At 45.4% G+C, this 24517-nt stretch overlaps 1 protein-coding gene across 1 annotated transcript in view; it reads left to right on the forward strand.

The window, feature by feature from the left end:
* Positions 1 to 24517, forward strand: part of LOC307073300 (partitioning defective 3 homolog B-like) — a 188073-nt gene that overhangs the window by 155109 nt on the left and 8447 nt on the right. The window contains exon 24 of the mRNA XM_079733031.1: positions 9453 to 9529. Within this exon, the coding sequence (XP_079589157.1) occupies positions 9453 to 9529 (77 nt within the window). The remainder of the gene's footprint in view (positions 1 to 9452; positions 9530 to 24517) is intronic.

A 24517-nucleotide genomic window follows, 5' to 3' on the forward strand; every position in this document is an offset into this window, starting at 1 on the left:
GGGTGGACCTATCGATGGATGGATATATCGTTGAATCTGGGGAAAATTCAGGGATGCGAGGTTGATGGATTGATATATGGAAACACACACACACACACATGGAAGGAGTGATATTTTTCGTTACCTTGTTGGAGAGCTAGCAGATGTATTACTAATATTAATGATTAATGAGATGCATTAAACTGTCAAATGCCACCTTATGTATCTGTGTGTGTGTGTGTGTGTGTGTGTGTGTGTGTGTGTGTGTGTGTGTGTGTGTATGTGTGCGTGTGTGTGTGTGTGTGTGTGTGTATGTGTGCGTGTTTGTGTGTGTGTGTTTTGTGTCTTTTGTGTGGATGTATATCATGTGTGTGTAAAGGGGACTGTGTGTTTGCAAGCGTGAGTGTTTATCTATGTGCGTGACAGTGTATATTAATGTGTAGTGCCAGCGCACCAGTATGTGTGTGTGAGTGAGTGCATGCAAAGGCATGTTTTAATTTCTGTGAGTATGTGTTTTTTCCATTTTCGCTCTCTGGACCATAACGTTGGTAATGTATTTGTTTTGACAGTGACTTACAGCTTTTAATCTGCAGAAACAACTAAATCGGACCGATGAATGCACTGCAAGGCCTTACTCATTTTCTAATTTACTAATTCACTAAAAACCCACAAAACGTTTTGCTATGAAATAGCGACTTCTATGAAATAGCCACTTTGCTGTGAAATAGCGGCTTTGCTGTGATTAAGTGTCCTTTGGTTGATGGCTAGAAGGTTGTATTTAACAGGAGGAACGACATTGTTATAAGTTATGGAAACTTCCCTGATGGATCATATAAATCCACGTGCCAATTATGTTTCCACCAAGCTGACTTTTAACTAATGGATTTTAACTAATATTGATGACATGAGACTCAACAAGCATAAAAGGGGATTGCATCTGGAGTTTGGTCCCCTTTGTGGTTTCTGTTTGAAAACAGCACACGCAGCCAAAAGAAGCAACATCAAAATGAAATGTGTTGAATAAGTTCGGAGCATTTCATAAGCAACTAAAAACAAAACAAAATAAAAAAATCTGTCACAAATCTAGAAAAAACATGAAACCAAAGAGTACATAAATTAATCAAATGTGTTGATTCGCAGCCGACGTTAACCTCTTCCAGTCCACCTTTGCGAGACCGCCCCAGAGACCGGCCACTCGGCCCAGAGATAGACACCTCCATACCAAGCCTTGGCTCCCTGGCCACTCTCTCCGTCTCCCCCTCCGCGTTTCCTCAGCACTTGAATGATTGTTGGAGTGAAATTAGTTTTTGGAAGATGAAAGAGCCAATCGCCCCATAGGCCCAAAACGTAATGGTATTGTATGGAGAGTCAAAAACAACCATTTGTAAGAGAAAAAAAAACAACAACAACAACCACAGCTCTAAGGACGAGGCACGCTCTCGCCCGTGTGTTAACGCTAATGCTAATAGGAAATGTAATTTTAAAATCGCTAGCCCTCGTGGGTCATGCATCAGTCTTTGACTTCTCTAATGGTCCTGATCACCATGGCTATTGTTGGTACTCCTTTAAAATCGGACACGGTAAACACAATTACTGCCAGACGGTCCATCAGGGCTCGGCTGTTTTCCCTTTGTTTTTAATCTGTGATTATGGGTTTCATCTTTCAATTTCACAAAACCAAATGGCTTTTTTATTTTTTTTACTATGGATTAATTTATGTTACCCAACCCCCCTCCCCACCTCTCTTTCTCTCCCTCTCTCCTTCTCCCTCTTGCTTTTTCTCTTTCTCTCTCATTTTCCTTTCCTCTTCTCTCTCTCTCTCTCTCTCTCTCTATCTCTATCTCTTCCCTCCCTCTTCCTCTCCCCCTCCCCTCCCAGTCATTTATCCTACCACTGATAAGGATCCCAGGTGGCCCTGCTCCATAGACTCAGCTATAACACACACCACACCACCCACCCACCCACTCACACACACACACGCACACAACCGCACACACAAAAACAAATCAACACATGCACTAGCATGCACGAACGCACTCAAAACATACACATGAACACACAAAACCGACACACACATAGAGGCAATGGATATAACGAGAATATCCTCAGAATAGAGAGTTGAAGGGAAACACACCCATTCACACACACAGGAATGAAGGCACACACACACACACACACACACACACACATGTGCACAGAGTCACGTGCAGCCTTCAGTGCTGTGTTTTAATTGAGTCGGTCCAAAGTGCTGGCGGAGCACAAGAATATGACTGATATGGATTAGAACAGCGCCCCTCTCGCCATTGATCTCCCAGAGACGGGGGGGGGGGGGGGGATATAGGTTAAAGAGGGAGAGAGGAATGGGGTAAAAGGGTTAGAGAGTGGTGTGGGGGGGGGAGAGACCGGGAAGAGGGAGGGGGTGAAAGAGAGGGTGATGCAGAGTATGTGTGAGGGCTGAGGGCGACAGAAAGGAGAGAAAGGGGGGCAGATCCCCTTTTTTTTTTCCTTCTCCCTCCCTATTGATTTCCGCACGGGGAGAAGGAGGAGAAAGCGACACTGAAAGAAAGACAGAGGACAGCGAGAGTAGGAGTGAGTGAGAGAGTGATGTGATGAATGGAGGAAGGGAGGAAAGAAGGGTGGATGAATGGGGGGGTGGATGGAAGGGTGCCACTGGAGAGTGGCGCTTTCCCCTCTACATTGATTGAGTGAGGGAGGAGGGCTGAAGGGTCAGAGAGAGGGAGAGGGAGAGACGGGAGGGGGGGAGAGAGGTAGATGCAACGGAGAGCGGGTGAGTACAAAGGGCTCTAGACAAAGCGGAGGACATGTAGGGACACAAGAGAAAGAAGAGAGAGAGAGGGAGAGAGACCGTGAGAGAGACAGACGAGGAGATACGATACAGACGAAAGGTTTTAGCTCCGTCTCTCTTACTGAGTAGTTACTGTCTTACTGTCTCACACAGACAGAGATGAGGAGAAACACTTCAGACAAAGTTTTTTATGGTGAGTGAGAGGATTAGAAGGAACCCAGTAATTGAGAGTGTGCATGAAAGAGGGGGGGGAAGCCCAGACAGCCAGAGAAGAGCAGGGAATGACGCGGGTGAGGGATGGAGGAGGAGGAGGAGGAGGAGGAGGAGGAGAATGTATTGATGAAGGTTTTCAGTGGAGAGCAGTGATGAGGAAGAGTCAGTTGATTAGAATCCATGTGCGTTGATCAGTACAGGGTTTGAGGACGAGATGATGAATAAGACCAGAGTGCTGTATTGCTGTTTTTTAACATGCATGGCAGGTGCGTTTACCTGAGACAGTGATCATGGTTTGATCACCCAGATTGGTGTTTGTCCTTTAAGCAGAGCCGGTGGTAAAAAGTTGGAGAAGAGAGGAAGAGAATAGAACAGAGGGAGGAGAGGGGGAGAGAATGGGGATGTGGGAGAGAGACATAGAGTTTGTCTGCTCTCATTAAGCCAGGAAATGGTTTAATTCCCCAACCATGTCACTCCAAATCCCTGCGAAACCAACAGACAGCTCTTAACCTCAGAATGATGATTGTGTGTAAGTGTGTGTCTGTGCGTGTGCTTGTGTGTGTGTGTGCGCGCGTGATAAATTGTAGGTTGGGCTGCAAAAGGAGAGATGAGCTTCACTTACGCAATGGATGCAAATGTGTAAATCACTCTGTGGGTGTGTTTGTGGGTTTGTATTTATTGTGTGTGTGTGTGTGTGTCCGTCTCTTCTGGTCTATTTGCTTCTCCTCCCCTCAGCTCCTCTCATCTCCTCTTCTCTCCCATCTCCCCTCTCCCCTCACTCCTCTCTCTTCTCTTCCATCTCTCCTCTCTTTTCTCTCCTCTCTTCTTCTCTTCCATCTCTCCTCTGTCTCCTGTCCCCTCCTCTGTTTGCTGTGGCGTGAAATGGTTTTTGTGCAGCCCATTACCCTACCAGTACGTTGTATTACCACCTCAGCCTTCTATGACAGAGAGACACCCAGAGAGAGCCAGAGAGGGAGCCCTGTGTGACGGAGACACACCGAGAGAGAGAGAGAGAGAGAGAGAGAGAGAGAGAGAGAGAGACAGAGACAGAGCGAGCGAGCCATTGGTGTCAGAGAGACACCCAGACAGAGCCAGAGAGGGAGAGAGAGAGAGAGAGAGAGAGAGAGACAGAGACAGAGCGAGCGAGCCATTGGTGTCAGAGAGACACCCAGACAGAGCCAGAGAGGGAGAGAGAGAGAGAGCCCTGTCCGACAGAGAGACACCCATACAGAGCCAGAGAGTGAGAGAGAAAGCAAGCCCTGTGTGACAGAGAGAGACCCATACAGAGCCAGAGAGAGTGAGATAGAGAGAGGAACGAGACTCGTGCACAAAACACAGTGTGTGCATGCGTGAATATGACATTACAGTGCAAGATGTCAGTATAGTATGTGTGTAATATCCAATTGGTTTTCTGCTGGAGAGAAATAATATGTGTACTATAGACCATGTAGTGACTTTTTGTGTGTGTGTGTGTGTGTGTGTGTGTGTGTGTGTGTGTGTGTGTGTGTGTGTGTGTGTGTGTGTTTTATGTCCCACTCCAGTTGATCTGACACGTTGCATGGCCCCGCTGGGCTCCTGTCACAACTCTACACGCACATACACACAAACACACACTCTCCTCCGGCTGACATCCATACACTGTTTCCCTGTCACACACTCGCTTCCGTGCCTCCTCTTTCCACCTCTTTCTCTCTCCCTATCACTGCCCCTCTATCCCCCCCTCCTCCCTCACTATGCCCGCTATCTCTTTTGCCCTCTCTTCCTCTTCCTCTCCTTCTCCCTGTCTCTCCACCATTCTCCCATCCCCCTCCCCCCCTTGATTTGTTATACAAAACCAAAATGAAGAAAAATGTGTTGAGCATTAGATATGATGATCGTTTCCGATCGATAAAGTTCAGTTATGGCAGTTAAATTAAACCAGATCAGAAGTACGCCTCAATGTCCAACACTTTGATGCCTCTGCATAGTGAGGCCAAATGATTAATGACAGTTTCAGTTGCTTTGACACTACAATATCAATTATTGATGCTGAATAAGAATAGTTTCATATTGGTTCCGTGGCCACAAATGTATTAATAATGAAGCTAAATGTTTAAGGATGTTTTCAGTTGCTCTGACACTACAATGATAATTACGATGCTGCTTAAGATTAGTTTCATATTGGTTCCGATGCAACAAATATATTAATAATGACGCTAAATGATTAAGGACAGTTTCAGTTGCTTGGAAACTACAATATAAATAATGATGCTGAATAAGAATAGTTTAATATTCCTAGGGACACAACAAAATCAATAAATATGTTTGTATTACTATTTTTCTTACTAGGACACGACAATGTTAATAATGATGCTAAATAATAATAGTTTAATATTCAGAGGGACACAACAATATCAATAAATACGCTTGCATTAATATTGTTATGACTAGGACATGACAATGTTTGAAGTGATGCTCAATAAGAATAGTTTGTACTAGTCCCTAAGCCAGGACTTTATTATTAACAATGCTAAATAACAATTACTACAATATTGCTTACTCTTGGTGTAAATGAGGTTGAGAAACGCTGTATCACGCTACTGCTGTTGTGCTGAATCAGGAAGCAGTCAAACCTTATGTCTCTGAAATATTAATGCTTTTCACAAATCCCCCTTTTGTAAATGGTACCAAAGCTATACGATAATATTAAATGCTTCAAACCTTCAAACCTCAAAGTCTGTGGAGTGTTTTGTTCACCGTAGTTTCTCTGCAGTGAACGGCTTCTCTTGTTCTCAGTGCAATACTAGACCTTCCAGTTTGGTCCAATTCGTGTTTTAGTGAACAATAATTCTATGCATGCAACAGGTGTAAGGGGGTCAAAAGACGTACACCTAGTCAAACATACTGAGATATGAAAGAATCGACATAATGGCTTGACATAAAGAGTTAATGACAAAAACGAGTTGCACAAATAATACAAAAAATACTACTGCATTCAAAGTTTATATATATGTGCTTGGAGACAATCTTAATGAAGCATCATGACTTAAACCGGAATTAGTGATACAACAGCAGTGATACATGGTCGTAATGGAGGGTTGTTATACAGTAAATATGACAGTTTAATAACTTAAAGGACTGTCATCTCTCCTTAGGAATGGCATTCTATGAGTTCACCACTTATAACAATTACATAGGAAGAAACACTTAGTGGTAGCTTGGTCTTCTCCTGGCAGCCTTCTCTCCTCCTTAAACAGTTTGTGTGTGTGTGTGTGTAAATACACACACACAAACTGTTATTTCTGATATTGATGAGGTTTTTACTATATAGCTGTGGTCCCGAATGATACAATTATTTTTATTTATTAACAACAGTACTACTTTAGCATTAGCAGTGTGTGTTTGTGGTTTGCATGTATGGGGGCGTTGGGTTAGGTTACAGAACACATACCACAATATTTGCACACTCACATGTCCACATTGTCATGCACAAGCAAACACACACTTGCACTCTCAAGCAAAACATTTGTCCATCATTATCTCTTTCTTTCTCTTTCTCTACATAATCTCTCTCTCTTTCATCATCTCTCTCCATTATCTCTCTCCTTCTCACTCGCTCTCCATATCCCTCTCTTGATTGTTCTCTCTCTCTCCTTTTTTTTTTTCTTTTTTCCTTCTTTCGACACACACCTTGCTCTAACTGTTTTTCCCGCTCTAACTCATGGGCTTCCTGTTCTGTTGAACACCATCACTCCATTTGTATGGCCTCTGTTCTTCTTTCATCAGCAGCCAGACGTCTCTCTCCTTCTTTACACTGAGGACATCCCGCTTCATTCTCCCTATGTCGCTCTCCTCATTTGTTCTGTATCCCTCTCCCTTTATCGTCTCCATTTCTTAATCTGTTCCTTTTTTTTTCTATCTTCCCCTCTTTTTTGGGCTCTCATTTCAATTCAATGGGCTTTATTTGCATGGGAAATGTACAGACATTTTAATCGCTTCTGAAAATGAATGTAAAGTCTTTCTCTGACCTGCCTTTCTCTATCTCCCTTTATCTCACGCTCTCTCTCGCGCTCTCTCGCGCTCTCTCCTTCTAAATTAAATTCAGTTGGCTAAGAGCAAGAGCAAGACTTATATAGGATACGTTTTGCTAGAGCATTCGAATTAACCAAGACATTCATACATAATTAGCAATAATAATGAATGTGAATAAATGTTTAAGAGCGTGTTCATCTTCCAGCAGGCCTATCTCACAGTTCGGATATGTTCTCTTTTGTTTGTGGTGTCCTGTTTATTTTGCCAGCTTGTTCTCACTGGAGTATGTACATTGAATGAATTATCCTTTTTGTTATTTCATTCGGATGAGGTAACCTTCCAATTTATATTTTCTATTTTATCATTTGTAAATGACTCATTTGTGAATATCATTGACCTGGTTTCTCCAGAATTGGTCATAGGATTCTTGGAGGGTTTCCTCTATCCGTTGTTGTTTTGATGGTGTATGGGCTGATGTGGTATTTTGGGGGTACATTTTCTATTGGATTCCTCTCTTGGCACGCAGGGTTGTGGAAGAAGGCCTCGCGATGGAGGCTATCTCTCCCTAGTATAAAGACATAGATGGAGAGAATCAATAGATGGAGGGTGGGTCAAACAGGGAGGTGAAGGGGTAGAAGGAGGCTCTTATATCTGCCCCTCCATCGTGTTTTGCCTTGACAGGCCTGCTGTGGGTCAGAGACCTGTGGAAAAACCTCACTGTTGATACCTCTCAACCTCTCCTTTCTCCAAAAAATGCACATGCACACATTCACATGCAGACGCACACAAAAGACCAAGTCCTACAGATAACATTGATAGAGTAATGTGCTCATGCGTATGCATACACTCAAGTTCTACCTTCCTACTCTTTCACCTCTTTCATCACCTTTCTTCCTAACCTCTCCATCTTTTTCCTCTTTGAACCCAGGTCCTGCTCTCTCTCTCTTTCTCTCCCTTTCTCTCTCTCTGTCTCTGTCTCTCTGTGTCTGTCTGTCTGTCTCGGTCTCGCTCTGTTTATCTGTCTCCCTCTCTTTCTCTCTCTCTCTCGCTCTCTCTCTTGCTCAGACATTTCATTTTCTTGTATACCTGCAGTATTTACCAGACAGAAAAGCTTCCGTCTGCATGCGTGTGCGTGTGCGTTTCAGCGTGTCGTGTGTATGTCATGGTGGGTCTGTGTAAGAGGAGCTTGTTGATGTTTGGGTTTAGACGGCTCGTTGCAGCAGCTGGAATCTCCCTGAATACGCCGGGATAATCCCAGTCTGGTAGAGAGACAGAGAGAGAGAGGAAGAGGGAAAGAGACATATATACCATGATAATCCTATTCTGGTATAGAGACATCGAGAGAGAGAGAGGAAGAGGGAAAGAGATACATATATACCACGATAATCCTAGTCTTGTATAGAGACATAGAGAGGGAGGAAGAGGGAAAGAGAGACATATATACCACGATAATCCTAGTGGTATAGAGACATAGAGAGAGAGAAGGAGAGTGGGAGAGACAAGGGGAGAGAGCGACAAAGAGGGACAGACAGACAGAGATGGAGATGAATCGTTAAGGCTGAACCCAGTGTGGGGGGGAGAGGAGAGAGAGAGCGAGAGAGAGAGTTGGGAAGAGAGAGGAAGGGAAGACGGACAAGAAGGACAATTTGAGAGAACAATTGAGGGAGGGCAATGTTGCACAGAAGTATACATTAATTGTTTCAAAGAGAAACAAAGAGAGTGGTAGATAGAAAAAACAAGAGGAAATGAATGAGAGAAACAGTTAAACGGGGAAAACGGACAGAGGTAGGAGACTAGAAGTGTGTGCGTGTTTGTGTGCACGCGTGTGTGTCTGTTTGTCGGCCTGTGTGTGTGTGTTTGTGTCCATCCTGTTTGAAGTAACCTAATACACCCTTTTGACCTCCCCCTCCCACCACCACATACAGACAAACACACACAGTCTTCAACAAACCTCACGAGGACCAAACCCAGACTCTTAAGCACTAATAAGTAGCCTCTGTCCGCCCCAAATTACCTCTGTATCAAAAGCACACACAAAGACGCACACACACGCACACAGACACACACACACACACACACACACACACACACACACACACACACACAGGTCAAAAGGAAAGGGATATGGATTAATAAGGGCTTACTGACCTTCACCTCAGGAATGTGGGCACACAAGTACACACACACACACACACACACACACACACACACACACACACACACACACACACACACACACACGCACACAGTTTAGAATGCTGTGGTTTGTTGAAACACTTTGTAGATGGAATGGAGTCGATAAAAGTCCTCAAGTAAATGTGATATAATATAAATCTAAAATATTCTCAGTGCGACCTAAGCTATGTGACAGTTTGATGATAACAGGGTTCTCAGTATACACTCTGAGACTAAGTTGTTTTTCTGTCCGCTCTCTTCTCTCCAGATCCCTGTCAGAGGAGTGGAGCATCGCACGGCTCCCCGCTACGAGGAGGTGGAGCGCCAGTACGCCTCCCTGCCAAGGTACACCTGCTCCTCTCCTTCACCTCCTCAATCGCCTCTTCTCCTCTTCTGTTGTGTTCGCTCGTCTCCTTCTCACCCTCTGTTCCGTCCACTTCCCCTCACCCCTTCTAACCTCTCCTCCTGTCCTCTCTGCTCTCTTCCTCTCCCATACTCTCTCCTCTCCTCTCCTCACCTACTCCCCACTTCTGCTCGCCTCTCCTCGTTTTCTTTTCTTCCTCCCCTCTACTCCTCTCTCCAGCTCTCCTCCTCACCTGTCTTCATCGACTCTCCTTCTCCTTCTCCCCCTCCTCCCCCCTTCCATCATGATTTCCTTTCATCCCCCTGACTTTTATTCTGCTCTACTATTTCTCCACTCATTCTTCTCGTCTTGTCTCTCTTTCTTCCCCTCTCACTGCGTCTCCGAGGCTTATAATTAAACCTGGTGACTCTTTCTGTCTGGGTCTCTGGAGGCCGACGGCTAAGCCTGGGACTCGCCTCAGACGCTCTCTGTGGAAAGGGCGCTTAGACACGGATGGAAACTTGATCTCCTACTCCACCCCTCCTCCCTCCCCCTCTTTTCCATGGATGACCAAAATCCTCACTTTGGTCTAGGTGAATACCATGATTTCTCTCAAACTCCTTAAATCACTGAGCAGTTTCTCTGGCAGTCCCTCTTTCTCAGGCGACAATTAGTGCGTCTATAAAACTGAAGTCGTCATTTGCTGCATTTCTATAGCGCTTTTGAAATCGCTCAAACCCATTCGGAGCATGCAGTTGGTAACGGAAGGAAAAGACGGTTTGGAATGACACCATTACGAGCATATTCTGCTGCTCGCTCTGCCTCTCTCTGTCTTCTTGCCACTTTTCTCTCCCTAGTGATCAGCTTTTCCTGTTTCTAACACTATTAACACAACACCCACTTCCTCCAACATCCGATATCAAGCGATCCTATCTTCATATTTATAATAAACGAGGCTCACCATGCGCCGCCGAGCCTTCACCAGACTAACGTGTATAATATCCACCACCGCCGAGAACAACCTGTTTGTCTCGGTGTGATTCTCGTTATGAATCGCAAAATAACAACACTAACGAACTTGCCGGGACGGAGGTTAAGATGATGTCAATCAGGCTAAATGAGAAAATATATATACAAATAGTCGCCTACCTGTTGTAATGATGTTGTTATTCAGTTTGGTGAACAGGGAGAATGTTTGGCTCGGAGTGCCTCCATCCGTCATCAGAATGAGAAAAAAAACAAGCTTTTGCAGTGTTTTCATTTGAACATGAATGCTGGGTTTACATCGTAAATTCGATGACGTGCTCACAGGTCCAGGCCATGCTACTTGTCGACATATGAGCCTTCTATTTAGAGGGATTCATTTTTGGTTCAGCGCTGTCTAAACAGGCTCTCCCATTAATAAGAGATATCAGACAGTCTCTGTGAGAGTAACAAAATAGTAGTATAATATAATTAAGACGATTTACCAGAATCATGCAGTTATATTGTTGCTTAACATATTACTTTTAAATGGAGGAAATAAGTGATGAGCAATATTTATGACATTTTGAAATGTACTGCCACATCATTGTCGTTCTTTAAAAAAGATTCTCAGAAAAGTTCATAAGAACAACATCCTACCTCTCTATATTTTGTTCTATATTTCAAAATCTTGATCTATTTAACTATTTTCTGTTCTCTTTGCAACTCTTGAAGCTAACCTACAGCAGCTCTTATAAAGCTTCCACATGTTTAGTGATCAGCAAACTCTTTACTAGATACATGATCAAAAATACACAATAATCCATGTATCTCAATTTATAACTAAACTGGAATCTATGAATTCTTAAATCTCTATTAAACTCACATCCTTGTGTTCAAACAATTCTAAACTCTGAGGGAGAGAGGGAGAGCGAGAAAGAGGGAGGAAAGTTTATTGCCTGGTTCCCACCTCTATTAAAACAAACCAGCGATGAGTTCTTCGCACCTCGTGTGTGTGTGTGTGTGTCTATGCGCTGGTAGGCGTGTTTGTTTTCTCAGGGTTTTTCTCAGTAGCAGACTTCAAAACCATCTCACACACTCTCTTCCTCCCTCTCTCTCTCTCTATCGCTCTATCGCTCTCCCATCTGCCAAAGTCATCATACTCTCGCTCTTGCTGTCACACACTTGATGACACGAGCATGCACACGGACACACGGACACACACACACACACACACACACACACACACGCGCACACACACACCCACACACACACACACACACGCACACACACACACGCAACCACACACTCACACTCACTCAGAGACACTTTTTAAACACTAGCGCTCCCCTTTTCTTCCTCCGTCTGTATCTGGATGAGTGTATCTGTGATGGGGCGACAGAGAGCTCTGATCGCTCAGCAGAGGGTGATGACATCATGAGTGCATGCTGTCGACCTCAGGAAAGAAATATGTCATCAACCCTCTGGCCCAGAAATAGACCTGTAGCCCCCAGTGTCTGGTGTCTGTCACCACGTATACCTGCGGGTGTGTGTCCATGCGAGTGTGTGTGGGCGGGCCCGTGTTTGTATGTGTGTGCGCGCGTGCGTGTGCATGAGTGTGTTCACACTATTTCCCAGAAACTCCGGAACAGCTGATGATTCGTCAGGTAGTGTGTCGACTCATTACTGTGGACGGCAACGTGTTCGGACCATAGTTGGTGTGTGTGTGTGTGTGTGTGTGTGTGTGTGTGTGGGGGTTAGTTTCTACTTGTCCATCATGTGGAGGTAGTGTGTGTTTATGTGCTTGTGTCTGTGTGTTGAGCGCCATGCCGTGTGTGTTGTCTGTATATTGGGTCAGTGTGCCCTGCGTGTGGAGGTGTATGGCTGTGTGGCTCTTGGGTGAAGCCTGGTTTGAATTGAAACATGACTTGTTGGTGGTGGAGGTGCCTCAGCCCGGAGCGCAGACAAACAGCAAAGCAAACTTTAATACCCAATCACAACAGCCCATAATAACATCCAATCATGCCCCACAGTGTAAGGGTGATTACACATGTCGCTAAATAAACCGAATAGATCACACAGACGCGCACAAGCACACAAACATGGCTCTTTACACACACACAAAGAGCCATCCGTGTATAAAGGAATTACATCGTTGATAATGAAACCAGGAAAGCATTATCTAAAAAAAAACTCTTAATGAAATGTCCTGGTGAAATATTATGACAGGTAGTACCGTGATGTAATCATGTTCTGTAGGTAAACCTACATCCTGTCTTCAGAGAGGTCTAGTCATCCCGGTGTGTGTGTGTGTGTGTGTGTGTGTGTGTCTGTGTGTTTGTGTTTGTGTGAATATGAGGAGACAGAGCAGGTCTCCTCATATTCCCAAGGGCCCTCTTACCCCCTAGCCATTTCCTCCAAATTATCTCTTCAGTCCTAATACACACACACACACACACACACACACACACACACACACACACACACACACACACACACACACACACACAGATATGCTTTTTTTTTTTATGCTATTAAATCTATCAGGCATTCTATTGTATTCCAAGCACCCTGCCTGAAACGTGCTCTCATTCAAAACAAGAAGAGCCCCGACCCACTCACACATTCACACAGGAGACATTCATGGGCTTTTAAACATCACCATTCTCATGATTGAACCTCTGCTCAATAATAATGTCCTCATTTTCTACAAATATCACTTTAGCTTTTTATGTATGAGCAACTTTGGAAAAAAGTTTTAAGATTTCCAGAAAGTGCTTCATGCTCTCTGTAACCCCCCCCCCCCCTTCATAGTGTGACAATATAGTGAGGGTCCAAATCTGTCCAAAATCAGTTTCTCGGCAGATGTCAACTAACGACGTTATCCAATCTCTTTGTCTCATCTCTCTTCGTTAATTAACTCTCTTATTGGGTTAGAGGGGCCCGTCACGGCCCCCCACCACTTCCTGCTACGGGTGATGATTGGCTGATTAGTGATTGATATTGCTGATTAGCAGGCAGATGTTTTTTTTCTCCTTCATCAATGCCCCTTATCTCCTTCATTGTGCTGTTGATTTCAGCTGCTCTTCCGCTCTTCCCGCCTGCCGCCCCCCTTCCCTTAACTCCTCTCTGCTCCTCCTGTTGGCTGCTGCTTTCCTCTCTGTGGGGTGAAAGGGTTATTGTTTCACCCCTTCACTCTGATGAAGGGGGAGAGGAAGAATGTCTGCCCAAGCCCTCTCCACTCTTTCCTTTTCTTTCCCCCTCCAGTTCTTATGAGGACCTCCCAAACGGTCCCCACATTTTCCCAGACCACTTGACCAGCCGCTGCACAATTTACCCCTTTGTTCATGTTTGTGTGTGTGTGTGTGTGGGTGTGTGCATGTGTACGTGTGTGTCAGGAGTTTGTCGTATATGCATGTGTTGTGAGCTGTCCAGGGGGTCGCAAAGAACAGGGACTCCCTCTCTCTCTTGCTTTCTCTTGTTCTCTCTCTCTCACTCCCCCCTCTCTCTGGCTCTGCCCCCCCCCCCCCCCCCCCTCTCTCTCTCTCTCTCTCTCTCTCTCTCTCTCTCTCTCTCTCTCTCTCTCTCTCTTTCTCTCTCTATCTCACTGCCCCCTCTCTCTGGCTCTGCCCCCCCCCTCTCTCTCTCCATATCTCTCTCTTTCTCTCTCTGTCTTTCCCCCTCTCCCCCTCTCTCTCTCTCTCACCCTCTCTCGATCTTTCTCCCCTTCTCTCTATCTCTCACTCGTTCTTTATCCCCCCCTCTTGCTCTTCCGCTCCCCCCTCTCTCTTTCCCTCTATGTCCCCCTCTCTCTCGCTCTCTCACCCCCTCTCTCTCTCTCCGTCCCCCTCTCTCTCGCTCTCTCTCACCCCCTCTCTCTCTCTCTGTCCCCCTCTCCCTCGCTCTTTCTCACCCCCTCTCTCTTTCTCTCTATGTCCCCCTCTCTCTCGCTCTCTCTCACCCCCTCTCTCTTTCTCTCTCCGTCCCCCTCTCCCTCGCTCTCTCTCACCCCCTCTCTCTTTCTCTCTGTCCCCCTCTCTCTCGCTCTCTCTCACCCCCTCTCTCTTTCTCTCTCTGTCCCCCTCTCCCTCGCTCTCTCTCACCCCCTCTCTCTTTCTCTCTCTGTCCCCCTCTCTCTTTCTCTCTCTGTCCCCCTCTCCCTCGCTCTCTCTCACCCCCTCTCTCTTTCTCTCTATGTCCCCCTCTCTCTCGCTCTCTCTCACCCCCTCTCTCTTTCTCTCTCTGTCCCCCTCTCTCTTTCTCTTTCTGTCCCCCCTAGAAAGTGACTGAGGTAGTAGAATTGGTAGAAGTTGTTGTGGGAATAGTTCTAATAGCAGTAGTAGTAGGAGAAGTTGTAGCATTAGTTTGAGTGAATACAGAGTGAGTGAGGTGGACATCTGTGTCTCTAACTCTGTAAAGGGCTCTATTCCTTCTGCAAGCACTTCCACACATTCTACTAAACCCTTCCATACTGTGTGTTATTGTGTGTTATTGTGTGTGTGTGCCCGTGCATATGTGTGTATGCATACAACCATTTCTTTTAATACAAGCCCTCGTACAAAATATACTCATTCATGTAATGGATGAGGTTCTATGGACGGCTTTGTAATTGTGAGGGTAATTTCGATACCGTGATCACGTACTTAGCTAAAGGGCTGCAGCTTGAAACCATTAAGCCTTTCCGAAGGGTTACCTTATGTGTCCAATAACTGAAATTCTAGAATTTCCAAACATACACTGTGAAACGTTGTAGTATCTAGAATGTAGTTGTCTTGATTTCACCCAAAAAATGCACACTACTGGTAAAGTCATATTTGATATTGTGATACAAAACCTTCCTTCGTTAATACATTTTTTAAAACATGTTATATACATTTGAAAAGGTAATAACATCTTATTAAATCTGTTTAACTCAACCATTTCATTTGGAATACACAGCAACGAATTTCAGTGAAATAGGCCAAAGTTTCACAGGCCGTCGGGTTTCATTTGGTTTAATGTGCTGTAGCATCGTTTAAAGGGCTTTATGAGGCGTGCCCTTGTTAATATTTCTCATCGAATTACTCTTGCAGCAAAATAATTCTTTATTACGCAACCTGACCTTTTCCTCCTTTTACTTTCTGTCGCGTTTCCCGCTGAGGGAGTCTAAATAAACACATAAATCAGTATCCATTGTTTAGTGTCATTTGGACCGAAACAATTAGAGGGATCAGTAGAGAGAGTTTGGCATAGCATGGGGGTGGAGAGAGTTCAGATGACTTTGATAACTACATAGTGCTTGTTCTTTAGAAATTCAGAACCTATTAAAGGTCATATATCCTACAAGAGAAACATGGCACGTTATTTTCTCTGCTGTTTAAGGCCTGTTGTCGCTGTATATTTGACTCTATTTGTGATTTTCTATGTGCTAATGCTGCGCTACCAGATACAGTAACTTTGCCACCTTCATTGTTCTGCTGTTTCTGTTACCAGGGCAACCGCCCTCCACTTGGTGCTCGTAGGAACCCGCCATTCACACGTTTCCTCCCTCCTGCTCCGTTTCTCTCTGTTCTCGCTCTCGTTCCTTCTTCTTCTGTCACCTCCCGGTCCACACTTTGTTTATCCATACTTTGTTGTCGTAGGACTTTGTGGTTCTCTCCGCTAGGCCCTCTCCACCATCTGCCTTGTGTTGCTTTATACATTTCTATTTCATTTCTGATTTACATCCTTCCTTCATATTCGTCTTGTTCCTGATTTCATTTTTTTTCTTGCACTCTGTCTGTGCCCTCCCCTCATTCTGTTTAATGCAATTGAAAGGGCTATATTAGCATGGAAAACAGACATTTACATGGCCAATGCACCTAAAAAGTCAAATAAGATATGAAAATTAAATCTCTCTCTCTCTCTCTCTCTCTCTCTCTCTCTCTCTCTCTCTCTGTAATAATGGTTTAGCAATCGTAGTTACACACTTACACACAAACAGACACATACACACAAACTAAAAAAACGCTATTTTTTATTTATGGAAAGCACTCAGAGGTATATACAAAGACAGATACAGCTGCATGCCATTTTCACACACACATACACACACACACACACACACACACACACACGGGAGGAAATGTAATCATGTTAGCTTCCTGGACCGGTCAATTTGTAATTCATGCTCTCCAGGTGGATTAATCATTTTTGACAGAACTTTATTGACCAAGACAGACAGCGGCCCCTGCTCGCTGCTAGTTACTTTCCGACATGAACTGTATGTACAAGCATCCCGTGGGTGGGTGGGTGTGTTGAGTTGTGTGTGTGTGTGTATATGTGTGTGTGTGTGTGTGTGTGTGTGTGTGTGTGTAGGGAGGGTAGCATTTTCCCTACATGTATTAAGTTCGTCTTTTTGTGTTTATGTGTGTTTTGTGTACATTTGTTAATGTGATCTACAGTTTACCTGGGTATGTGTTTTTGTGTGCGTGTGTAGTATCATTATTTTGTGTGTGTGTGTGTGTGTGTGTGTGTGTGTGTAGAGAGGGTAGCATTTTCCCTACATGTATTAAGTTCGTCTTTTTGTGTTTATGTGTGTTTTGTGTACATTTGTTAATGTGATCTACAGCATACCTGGGTATGTGTTTTTGTGTGTGTGTGTAGTATCATTATTTTGTGTGTGTGTGTGTGTGTGTGCGCGTGTGTGTGGAGAGGGGTGCTTTGTCCCAATTTGTTTGTCAACTATTGTGTGTTTAAGTATGTTTTGTGTGATTTTCTTTGGCGATCTACACCTGGTTTGTCTTTTTGTGTGTGTTGTGTATTGTCATTATTGTCTCTGTGTGTGTGTGTGTGCATAATGCCATTATTCTTAGTGTGTGTATTGTATCATTATTCTGTGTGTGTGTGTGTTTGCGTGTGTGTGTGTGTGTGTGTGTGTGTGTGTGTGTGTGTGGTATCATTATTCTGTGTTTGTGTGTGTACTATCATTATTCTGTGTGTGTGTGAGTGTGTTTGTGTGTGTTGTGTCATTATTCTGTGTGTGTGTGTGTGTGTGTGTGTGTGTGTGTGTGTGTGTGTGTGTGTGGTATCATTATTCTGTGAGGATGCTGACCTTCAGCAGGCCAATGTTGGAGGGCAGCACTCATTTCACGGTCTTCTCCCGTTTTCTTCATTCTCTCTCTCTCTCTCTCTCGCTCTCTCTCTCTGTCTCTCTCTCTCTCTCTCTCTGGCTCTCATTCCCTCTCTCTCTCTCTCTCTCTCTCTCTCTCTCTCTCTCTCTCTCTCTATTTCTCTCTCTCTCTCTCTCTCTCTCTCCATCTTTTCTCTTTCCTACCATGTCACTTGACCTTCCTCTTATTTAGAATACACAAGCACTCTTTTTTCCTCACATTAGAATCTTTTCTTCATCTCTCAGTCTTCCTCTGCTCCTCTTACTCCCTCGCTCCCTTGCTTTAACACAACCGTCCTCGCTTATTTACTCTTCTTTCCCTCCTCACTCCCTCTTCCTCCATCTCTGGGGCTGTGGTAGCGCTCTTGTCTTTTCCTTGCTTCTCTTCACTTAACCCTAAACTCAGTCTTTTCCATGGCTCCTTGGCTCCTTGTATCCTTTTCTCCTTGGCTCCTTTTCTCCATTACCCATTTTCTCCTTGCTTCCTTGTATCATTTGCTCCTTGGCTCCCTGTCTCCTTGGCACCTTGGCACCCCCACCTCCTCTTCCCCAATTCCTTCCACCTCCACTTCCTCCTTCCACTTCCTCCTTCATCCCGTCTCCTCCCTCCCTCCTCTCCTCCCTCCATCCTTCCGCTGCTTCGACTCCCTCCCCTCCTCCCCACCTCGACTTCCCCCCCCCCCCCCGCTCACCGCCCACACACATCACCCTCCTCCACGTCCCTCCTCCGTCCCGGGAGCGTCGGCCCAGGGTGGGGCAGGCTCGGGGATCAGTAGTCAGGCCGTGGGGTGGACTGGTCCCTGGCTGAGGAGAGGTAGGCGTGTCGGGTCATATGCTCACCTCTACTCCTCCAGGACGGGCTCCCTGACGGCCAGCGTGTAAACACCGGCCGGGTCAGGGACGAGGGGTCCTGGGTCCTCCCACCCATGTGAACGCGCCCGGTGGCTCCTTCGCCAGCGGCCAGAGCAGAATGTTGGCTCAGGGTTGTTTTTTCGTCAATTGGGAAGTTTGTTTGCATGTGGAAAGCTCGTCAGGGGACGCGACACCCTCTGAATTTCCCCACCCCTGTGATGCCTTCAGAGCGCATCTCTGCCATGGATCGGGGATGTTCACGTTTTTTTAAAGGTCAGCGACCTGAGGTGAATGGATAAAGTCGTCGGATTCATAGAATCACAAGGGGGCGTCCACCTTAGTGGCTCAACTCGGTAGAGCACGGCGCGAACATGATCCGGGTAAGGGGTTCGATTCCCATTGGGGCCACCCTTGCTGAGAATGTATGCACTCATGCATACATTTACGTCATTCCTGTTCAAAGACAGGGATACTTAAAACGGTTAAATCACTTTCCCTTTGGCCTGTAAAACTCATATGGCATGTGGTACTTGGGTAGGGCTGACTATGCTATACACGACGACCCTGGTTATATGCCACTATGCACCCCCCCACACCCTTACAGAATGTGGTTAACTTCACCAAAAGATATTACACTTTAATTATGTTATCCGTTTACGTTGGAATGCCCAACTCCTAATCCTGCTTGGAAATACCCCGTTGTTAACCTATGACCTGTTCTTTAAGCACATGGTGGAACCAACAAGAGTCGAGTGACTTCTAAAGGAGACAGAGGTTAAGGGTGTTAGAGTAGGACCGGCTGAAACACACACACACACACACACACACACACACACACGCACACACACACACACACACACACACACACTGATCCAGTGGTCTTTGGCCAAATCACACAGCAGTGTGGGATTTGGTACAGTGGAAGAAAACCTGGTGTTAATAGAACTACCCTGACCTAAAACGAACACTCTCTATCTCACACACACACACACACACACACAATCAAACTCACGCACACAAAAATGTGCACATCCATAAGCATACAAACCCAATACCACTAATGCATTCACACAGAAAGTGTGCGAGGGAACAACACACCCAAATTACCCCCCCCCACACACACTCACTCACCGGTTTGACAGCTGAATCAACAACTTGCCAATCACACATGTGCCCTTCCCCCAACATACACACACACATACATACACACACGCACGCACACACACACACGCAAACTAAAAAACTAACATAAACTACTTAACCACTTTGCTAAAGGAAAACAACTTATTGCCATTCTCGTCCTCTGCCTAATAAAACTCCAAACGTCTGGTGGCCGCTTAAGCTTCTTCCATCCTTTCCCCAAACACGGCCCTTTCTCACCAAACCATGTGACACACACACACACACACACACACACACACACACACACACACACACACACACACACACACACACACTCTCACTGAGGCCGAGAGGCTGAAGGAACTCAATCAGCAGGAAGCTTTAAGAGCTCATCCCCCTTCATTAACCTCATTAAGTTTACTCACGCTAATTATACTGAAGGAGGCCCTTAACTAAGGCCGGTTCTTGTTTTATTGAACAGGGTCATATCTAGCATTCTTCTTTTTAATTTTTATATATATTAGGATATGTTTGCTGATGTGACTTTCACTCCAGTTGGTCCTTAACTAAGGCCTTTTGTTGTTGTCCTATTAAAGATTAGCTGTAATTGGGTAGGTTAATCGGTGTATTGTCCTACATTAATTTCCTTAGAAAATGTGCCTCTTAGATGGCTCAAGAGAGTTTCTCTTTGAGACGCAGCTGTCTGATTGGCTGTCATATTTATTCACATGCATGTATATATATAAAAAAGCATAGGTTAGTTAGGTCATAGTGAGGACAATCTCGGCAATACATCTAAGAAGTTGTAACCAAACAGGTATTAATCAATTACTTTCTGATTATTACCTTTCTGGTGCTGATGTGATGGATCTACAGGCAACCCCACCTTTCAGGTCCTCTGTGCTGATAAAAACAAGTGCCCCCAAAGTGTGTGTGTTTAAAGTTAACTTTAAACATGAACCACATCCTCGTGGGTAGAAGCATTTTCCTAAATTGAATGTTTGTGCATCTTTCATTATTTCTCAATTAGCCGTGTGTTGTCCTGCTGTTTCCACGGTGATGTGTGGGAGATTAAAGATGCATAATGAAATACCTCATTAGGTGAGGAGAAACTCAGCCCAAGAGGGAATCGTTGCATCAGCCGCAGTTCGACCGCAGCAGAGGAAACCAAAGTGACTCAAAGTGATAGTGAATACATAGACGCACTGCTAAAATCAGTGTCTGAAGAAGGTATGAATGCAAAAGTTGAGAAGTGGAACGAGAGACTGATAAAAGATGATTAAAGTTCAGCTATGTTTTTCTAAGTTCCGAATGTTTAACAAAGTAACTATGGTTACCTTTAATTATCAGTTCGTTTTTTGAAGAAGATTAACTTAAGAAGATTAAAGAAGTTTAATTTTGTTAAACATCATTCGCATATCACTTGCTACGTGCGCACTCTCTCTTTCTCTCTCTCTCTCTCTCTCTCTCTCGTTATTCCACCCTTCAGCACACACACTGGGAAGATTGATGTCTGGAAGGACGTGTATGTATGTGTGTTGGCAATGACAGAACAGCTGTGTACAGCCGTTGCTGAAGTGTGAAAGTTTTCATCTCCTCAAATTGTATGCGAGGAAGAGGGGGGGAGAGAAAGAGAGAGGGTGTAAGAGAGAGGAAGAGCGTGTGTGAGCATTGGAGAAAGAGGGAGAGAAAGAGAAAGAAGGAGAAAAAGAATGAAAGAGGGAGTGTGTGAACGGGTACGATTTAGAGAGAAAGAGAGTATTTGATAAGAAGGGCAAGGGTGTGAAAAGAGCGAGAGAGAAAGAGAGATTGAGTGCAGGTGCGGTTACGGCTTGTCTCCCCCCAGATCCGTCAGAAATCTCCTTAATTCCGGAGAATTAGAAAAGCTTACATTACTCTCAATTACTGTCAGACGCGGAGGAACTTTCTCCTCATATATCTTCCCCGGCTCCGACCCAAGCAGCTACCCTTGTTGTGAGGCACACCATTACATGCATAAATAGCACTTTCTGTGTGGAAAGTATGCAGTAGAAGTGTTTTTCCTGAACGTAACGCTGCGTTCTTTCAGGGTTGATGGCTATCTTAATGGCGCTCAGCGTGTTGTTTTCTCTGTCATACAGCTGCAGCAGTCATTATGTACACGCACACATACACACAAAAAACCCACATACGTGCATGCCTGCAGGCATTAATGCCCCCCCACATGCACGCACGCAACCACGCAGACACACATACACACACACACACACACACGTGTAAACACACACACACAACCCAATACATTCCTGAAAATGAATTTGAGCCTTTGTGTTGGAGACACAAGATCAGACATTTGTTAAGAAGCTGCTTTGCTAAAATTGCTACTATTCTTTCCATAGTTAAACATACAAACATTAATCAAGTTTTCATCAGTATGCCAGCACATGTGTGTCCATGCAGCCATGCGTTTCGGTGTGTGTGTGTGTGTGTGTGTGTGTGTGTGTGTGTGTGTGTGTGTGTGTGTGTGTGTGTGTGTGCATGAATGTGTGTGTGCGTGTGCATGAATATGTGTGTGCGTGAATGGGTTCCTGTGTGCGTGTTCCAGTAATGGTTTCCATTCTCATCCCCATATAATCCCCAGCTGCTGACTTGGCTTCCTGGTGGCAGCATTCCAACCCTGCCAACTGGATTTACAGTGGATTCCCTTCAGATTCCCCACTCCATTCCCAATTAGTCTTCATGCAACTCCTCATATTTTACTGACGTGTAGCATTCCCAATCATATTCTCCCTCTAGTTGCAACATCTCCAGCACCGATGTTACTGATACACAGCAGATCTCCCGTGGAATGGGAATGTATTCCTATGGAATAGCCCACAGATTACCGGCTGACAGTGAAGAGACAGATCACTGACTGATTAACCAACAAACTTGCGCTGGAATGTATGCGAGGAGATGATTATCATGAATACCATTCTGGTCTTCTTTCCTCCATCTCCTTCTCCTACTCTTTGTCTCTCTTTATGTTTCTGTCTCTGTCTCTCTGTCTCTTTCCCTCTCTCTCTCTGTCTCACTTGTTTATTTTCCTGCACTCCCTTCCTCTCTCCTCTCCTCGCCCCACTCTCTGTTTCCTCCCTCCTTTTTCCTCTCCTCTTCCTCACACACACACAAACACACAGCACCCCTCCCTCCTGCTCGCCCCCTCAACTCCCCACCACCTCTCTGGTAGGATTATCTCTAAGGCGGGGACATTATCGAGTCAGTTGAGCCAGGCAGCGATTGAGTGATCGGCAGAGTGGTAGAGAGATAGCGGTTAAGACAGGAAAGAGACTCGGAGGTGAAAAGGCCAGCTCTATGCAAATACAGTGTGGACAGGCCCTTAGTTACACAGCCCAAACACACTGCCTCACAGATGTCTGACACAGAAAGGTGCAGTATAGGGAAGCTAGGGTGGTTGACTCCTGCTCATACGGTTCTGGGTTCGATCCCTAAGATCCACTTCTTACCCTATAGGCTGCCTCAAGCAATGTCCCCTAACCTAACCCAACCTGCTCCTCAATGACAGGTCTCTGTATTCTCTGTCGGTCGCTTTCGATAAAAGCATCTACAGAATGACTAGAGAGTTAAAATGACATACTGTTATACAGTATGTCATACAGAGATGACATAGGCCAACGGACGGAATAGAAGCAGATACATCGACAGACACGAGTACACAGAAAGGTGACTTGTATGAAGGCTGGTCTACATATGGAGAGGAAGAAGCGTTGAACGGCTGAGGAGATGGACAGATGGAGGGGAGGTAAAAGGAGTGACAGGAGTCATTTGCCAGGGCCTTGAAATTGCCAGACAGCCTGGCAGACAGACAGGCATACAGCCACAGGCAAGCAGACATGCAGTCAGACAGACAGACGGCCGGACAGTCAGACCGTCAGATAGACAGGTGTGTGGTTAGAGAGACATATCGTCTGAGCTGAGGCAAGCATGGAGACAGGGAGGAGTCCATTGGCAGACAGACAGACAGACAGACAGACAGGTTGGCCCTGGAGCCTGGGCCTCGGTCCAAAACAGGCCGACATCAGAGCCACTTCGCTGACACAACATTCCAACAGGAGTTAAATATTTTTCGAGATTAGTTTTAATAAGCGGGTCCGGCGTCTAAAGATAGAATGACAGACGGACGACATGCTGTCAGAAATATGAGGGGTTTACAGACACGGAACGGAACATTATACACATACTGCACATACGTACTTGGGCACATACGAACTTGTGCAACTTTGTGTGTGTGTGTGTGTGTGCCTGTGCGTGCGTGCAGAGTGCGTGTGCGTGTGTGCGCAGAGTGCGTGTGTGTGTGCGTGTGTGTATGCGTGCGTGCGTGCAGAGTGTGTGTGTGTGCAGAGTGCGTGTGTGTGCAGAGTGTGTGTGTGTGTGTGTGTGCATGCAGTTAGGAGCAGGGAGAGGCTGGAGCAATGTTAAACATGAGGAGTATGCAGCTACTCAGCCTGAATCTGAGCACTGACCACCCAAACACACACAGGCCTCTGGGTGGGTTAAACTACCACGGCGTGTGTGTGTGTGTATGTGTCTGTGTGTGTGTGTGTGTGTGTGTGTCTACTGGTTCATCTCTGCCTGACGTCTGTCTGTCTGTTGCATTCATCCATGGGGGGTTCTGTTCTTCATCATCCTCCTCTAGATGTCCATTCAGTAGACCTCCTATCCCGCTCTGTCCATCTGCCTCGGTGGTTGACAGCAGCTCGACCAATCACCCGCCAACGAGACCTGCTTCGGGGCTCTTTATTGGCCAGAAGCTAGTCAGTCACAACCCCTCTTAACCCCCCTCAATCAACCATATGTTTTCACACTCAGTGAGAGACGATAGCACACAGACACACACAAACACACACATGCGCACACACATACGTGCACAGAAACACGGACGCAC

The sequence above is a fragment of the Pollachius pollachius genome (assembly GCF_949987615.1).
Source record: "Pollachius pollachius genome assembly, chromosome: 3".
NCBI classification, from domain to species: Eukaryota; Metazoa; Chordata; class Actinopteri; order Gadiformes; family Gadidae; genus Pollachius; species Pollachius pollachius.